General features: G+C 45.5%; 1 protein-coding gene across 1 annotated transcript in view; it reads right to left on the reverse strand.

Annotated features, from left to right (window-relative positions):
* Positions 1 to 1,214: 1,214 nt before the first annotated feature.
* SLC25A47 (solute carrier family 25, member 47) overlaps positions 1,215 to 5,151 on the reverse strand; it is a 9,102-nt gene continuing 5,165 nt past the window's right edge. Inside the window, exons 2-6 of the mRNA XM_009998007.1 lie at positions 4,523 to 4,566; positions 4,156 to 4,227; positions 3,687 to 3,869; positions 2,343 to 2,616; positions 1,215 to 1,501 (exon numbers count right to left, since the gene is read on the reverse strand). Coding sequence (XP_009996309.1) covers positions 1,215 to 1,501; positions 2,343 to 2,616; positions 3,687 to 3,869; positions 4,156 to 4,227; positions 4,523 to 4,566 — 860 coding nt within the window. The remainder of the gene's footprint in view (positions 1,502 to 2,342; positions 2,617 to 3,686; positions 3,870 to 4,155; positions 4,228 to 4,522; positions 4,567 to 5,151) is intronic.

Below are 5,151 nucleotides of genomic sequence, written 5' to 3' on the forward strand. Positions count from 1 at the left end.
TCTTTCCCTTCAAAATAAGACACTTTCAACAGAATCTTCCAGGGGCTGGATCCAGTGTGCTCCAGATGTCTGTCATCATCCAGGGATTGAAATAGAGACAGAAAACATTTGTGCTGCTTTTGAAGCTGGATGAGCAAATTAAAGTATTTCTGGTTTTGGGGACTTTCCCTTCTGGAGCAGCAGTGTGGGTGGTGTTTTGGTTTTTTTTAAATGAGTTCACAAAACTTTATACTTTTGTGAAAAATAAATAATTGTTAGTAAAGCCAGAAGTTCTCTCAAAATGTACCTTTGACCAAAAACAAGCCCCAAAACACTTGTCTGCTCTGAACATTTTGAAAGTTGTAAATCTTAATTATACTCCACAGCTTTGCAACTCTCCTTTAACTTGCCTAACCCCAACGTGCACAGCTTTTCTGGCAGCCTCTCTTCTGAAAAGAAAAATGGTTTTGCCTTCTTCCAGGGTCAGAAGAGATTCCTAAGCTCTGGAGTCCCCTCAGCTTCCAAGGGGGGGGGGTGATGCTGGCAGGCTCAGGGCTGCACTGGGAGAAAATCACGTGGCTGCCGGGAACCCTGCCTGCTTTCACTTTCGATGAGGCCATTAGCGCCATTATGTAAACCAACCGTGTCTGCCACTCATTAAATAAAGACAGGAAAAAGCAAGGAGCTTCAGATTTCGGCTCCTACCAAAGAGATGTAATTCTAAAGTGCTTGGGCAAAACCTCAGCTGAGGGGAAGTTGCAGCCTGAGGCACAAGTTAAGTGACCCAGTGAGTGCAACACAGACATTGCATGTAAAGGGAACACAGTGCAGTGTTAAATCTTACACAACCTCCCCCAGCTTGTGCCTTCGCTGTGAAAATCATTTTCTGTGTCAGCAGAAACCAACATCTCTGATCAGACTACCAGCTTTTTAGAACATAAATATTTGCAAGTGTTTCAAGCAGTGGCTGCAGCCTAAATACATTAACAAGATAAAAGGGAGGTTGTATCGAAGTCCAAGACTCTGGTGAGTTTGTAATCCTGTAAGAATAAAACAAAGCCTTCAGCCATCCAGCTTTGTGCTGAAATGTCCCTGCTTCCTGTGCTGTCCATCAAAGGAGGGGGCGTTCAGCAGTCGTTTGGGGATGTTGTGTTACCAAAAAAAAAAAGCAAAAGCAAACAAACAAAAAACCCCACAAACTAAACAAAACGCACCTCTGAACAGAGTGGCACAAGCTATTTTTTGTTTGTATAATGATCTGCAAATCTCAGCACAGCCTCATACGTTACAAACACCAGCATGTTCACAGGAAAGGCACGAATGCAGTTTAAACCCAAACCTTTGAAAAGCACTTTTGCACCCTCCTTTCTCACACTTTCCCTAGCACAGTGGATGAGGCCTCTGTACTTGTGCTGCTCCGATTCATCTGTTTGTATCCGTGATTTGAGGACATCCATGGGAGTAGCTAATCCCCAGGCCAGGACTCCTGCAAAACCACCAGAAAGCAGCACAACAAGGAAACCTGCAGGAGAGAGTGAAGGGAAGAGCAGTTAACTCAACCCTGGCACTGATACACATGCAAGCATCTCGGATGTATCAACTAACTTCCTTAACTTAATCATGGTTTTCAGCAGTTATTTTCTGCACCTCTTGCAGTTGTGTGTTATCAGTGATCTCACACAAACCGCATTCTCTTCATTTCACAGCATACTCATTTTTGCATACCTCGTACTGACTTGTGCAGAGACAGCAACTATTTTAACACCTTATGAAGTAGCCTTGATTCAGCCTGAGAACACTGACACCCTGAGTCTACTTATTTTTATAATTCTCAGGAATATGCTCCTTGCTGAGTGTCACCTACTTGATCTTCTCCTGAAAATGGATAGTTGTTTTTTGGAGCCAAATCACAACAAGGAAACTTCATTGTCTTTATGTTCTGCACCTGGACTGTTCAAGCTCTGGACTGATTCTGATCCATGCTCCACAGTGGCTCCTGGGAGGTTTGTGCATGTTTCATTTCTAGCTACATATCCTATTTCTGCATTAAGAGGATTTCATACCCACATGCTAGGCACCAGAGCATATCATTAATTCCCCTCCCACAGGGAAAGGAGTAGCTGTTGAAGGTCAAGGTTGTGCCAGCAAAGCCCTCACACACCAGCTGCTGGCACCCACACCAGGAGGGCACAAATGGCCCTGTGACCCCAGGAAACAAACACCCAGCACCCCCACGGGAGGGCTGGATCTGCGTGACGTCTTATAGGTGCTGGGTGATGTTTGCTGGCAGCCTGATTTTCCTCTTAGCATGATATTAAATAAGGCGTTTTTGTAGGTAATGCCTCATGCTTTCTGGTACCTACCTGGTTTATTTTTCCCAGCTGGTGTGAGCCAGTCACACAGAGCAGAATAGGTAAGGAAATATATTGCAGAAGAGGAACAATCCCTGCAGAGTAATGCAGAGCAGCCCTTGTATAGACCCCCAAAACCTTCCTCTTTGGCAACCACCTTCAGGCAGTGCAGAGATCCTCGGTACTTTGGCTTGGAAACAGGCTGGGGAGATGCAGCGGAAGGATGTGGGTTCCTCTGAGTCTGCATGCGAACCTTAGCCACTTCACTAGGGTTTGTCAACACAACCTATAACATCAGAGGATGGTATCTTGACTCTTCACATTTAAACAGGATTTCGATCCCCTTCCTGCAAATTCCTTGTCTCCCACCTTTTCAGGCAGTATTGCCTGAAGTCAGAAATTTCCAGCCTCCTTCCCTCTGTGCTAAATCCCACCCAACAGCAGGACACACATATGAGCAGGTCTGTGCAGAACAGAAGGTGAGGCAGAAATCAACAGATTTTAAATACCCATAACTACTTGTTAAACCAGACAGGCATGGAAAGGAGATGTCCTCAGCTATAGGGCAGCATACATCAGAGCTCTTACATGACCTGTATTTGGAACTAAGGACATAAAGACTTAAATAAATGTAACCTGTGTTAAATACAGTCATTGCCTGCGAGGAAACACCTGGAAAACTGACCACCTGGACTGCCCTGTAAGGGGATTGCCTGTGACCAGGCACGTATTTCTGCCCAACACACCACCAGGGCACCAGGATGAGCGTTGGCAGCCCCTGCAGATGCCCACGGAAATCCTTCTGCCTGTGGGAAACTGCTCCTGGATTCAGCCTCACATCCCCAACCTGGGATCATGCATGTTTGCCAGGCAGCACCACTTGTCAGTGATGCCCTGGTGAGTTTTGAGTCCTGAGCCAGGCAACACTGTTCACAGCCCATTTCTACATGCTGGGTTTGTGCAGCCACTGTCAAAACACCAGCCCTTGCTTCAGCACACGGACTGACATCTTCCTTACATAAATATATTGTCAGAGCCATCTGGAAAGTTTGTTGTTTTCCTTCCTTTTTCCGCATTTGCTGCCAAGATCCATGTTATTCTTAATAGAGTGCTCTCAAGTCTTTTGGCACCCTAAAGCAAATCCAGCACGAGCTGCCCAGCAGGACTCAGCCACACCACAGGGCCAACCAGCGGGGGGGCAGCACGAGCAGAACGTGACCCCCTACAAAAACAAACCTACTGTGTTGCAGGCTCCCCCGTGGCCTCCTGGGCAAGAAAACATACACTGCTTTTACAGACTCCTATGGTTGTGAACAAGATCCCTTGCTGAGCTTTCCCTTTCAGCTGTTTACCTACCCGGACAGCACCAGCAGCACCTCCAGCAAGAGCAACATCCAGCTTGGATGGCTTCACTTCTGCAGCCCCGTATCGCAGCTTGCAGATGGTGCAAAGGAAGTTTTTGTATGTGCCAAATGAAACAGAAGAAATCAGAGATACTGTGAGGACTGAGGCAGTCACACCTTTGTAAAATCCCCAAACCTAGTTGGAGACAGAGGAAAAAAAACAAAACTTTGAGGAGGAAATGGTGTGGGAAAGGAACTGCTAAAAAACATTGACCATACATTGCTGAGCCAAAAACTTACTCCCACTTCCAGCTCATTGGTAAAGCTAAATTTCACCTTGACCTTTCTCCCCTACAAACCATTGTATGTAACTTCTGCCCACCCCACACACACACACAAACACAGGCAGCTCTGCTTTTCTGAAACAAGGCATCCAGAAGTGGTATCAGCTGCAATGAACCTACCTGATGAGAGGTACCTACTTTTTCTGTCCTGTATGTTTCCTGAATGCAGTGCCAAATCCCATTGTAATGCCTCTCAGTTTGAATCCTCACCTAAGAATACAGGGACCACTTTAAAATGCAGACATCAGATTAAAAAATAAGTAAATAAACAAATGCTATACAACAAGCCAGATAATTAGCCATAAAGTAGCATCACCAAACAATTCACTTATTATTAAAAAAAAACAAACAAAAAAAACCCAAACAGCATAACCAAATAAAGTTATATATTGATGTAACAAAGATAAAAGTATTGTCAGAGGACTAGTTTTCTAAAAAGAAGGGAGAAAGCAAAGGGGCCTGTTTGTTTTCAGCCTGTAGTCAAGAAAAAAGCTCCAACAGGTACCTTCACTGTGTCCAGAGGATAACCCACTGCTGTGCTGAGACCACCTGAAAGAGACAGTGTATGTGAGATGGTGAACAGTGCACAGCATGACAGGCCATTCTCCCCCACTGTGGCAAGTCATTAGGGGAATAGCAGAAAAGTGCAGCTTAAGAGTCCTGCTGTGCTTGGCTTCAGACCTCTCTCAAGCTTCAGTGATGATGTTTGAGCCAAGGATGACAGAGCAAAAATGCACAGACTTCTCTGAATGACCAAGGCAGGCTCAGGAGGAATCCAAGCATCATAGGAAACTTATCAGGAAGAATAACACCACAGTGCGAGCTGGGTCTGGGAGAAACACTGAGAGCACTGCTGTAGGAAGGCTGAGGAGATGACTTGTGTGATATCAGACTGTTCTTGTTCCCCCTCTCAGCTTAGGCAATAAATCATCTTTGGACCAAGCACCCTCACGTGAGGTGCAGAGTATCCCCACTCACACAAGAAGGTCTCTGGAGCAATTTAAGTTCTCCACGCTTGACTTTGAAATATTAACGAATAAAAGCAGCAGTCACAAGGCCATCTATAAAAGAGGGGTGGCCCTCACACATTACAAGGTCTCAGCAATCTGTCTTGAAGACAGGAGAGGCATTCCT

This window comes from Chaetura pelagica, unplaced genomic scaffold (assembly GCF_000747805.2).
Source record: "Chaetura pelagica isolate M959 unplaced genomic scaffold, ChaPel_1.0 scaffold354, whole genome shotgun sequence".
Classification (NCBI taxonomy): domain Eukaryota; kingdom Metazoa; phylum Chordata; class Aves; order Apodiformes; family Apodidae; genus Chaetura; species Chaetura pelagica.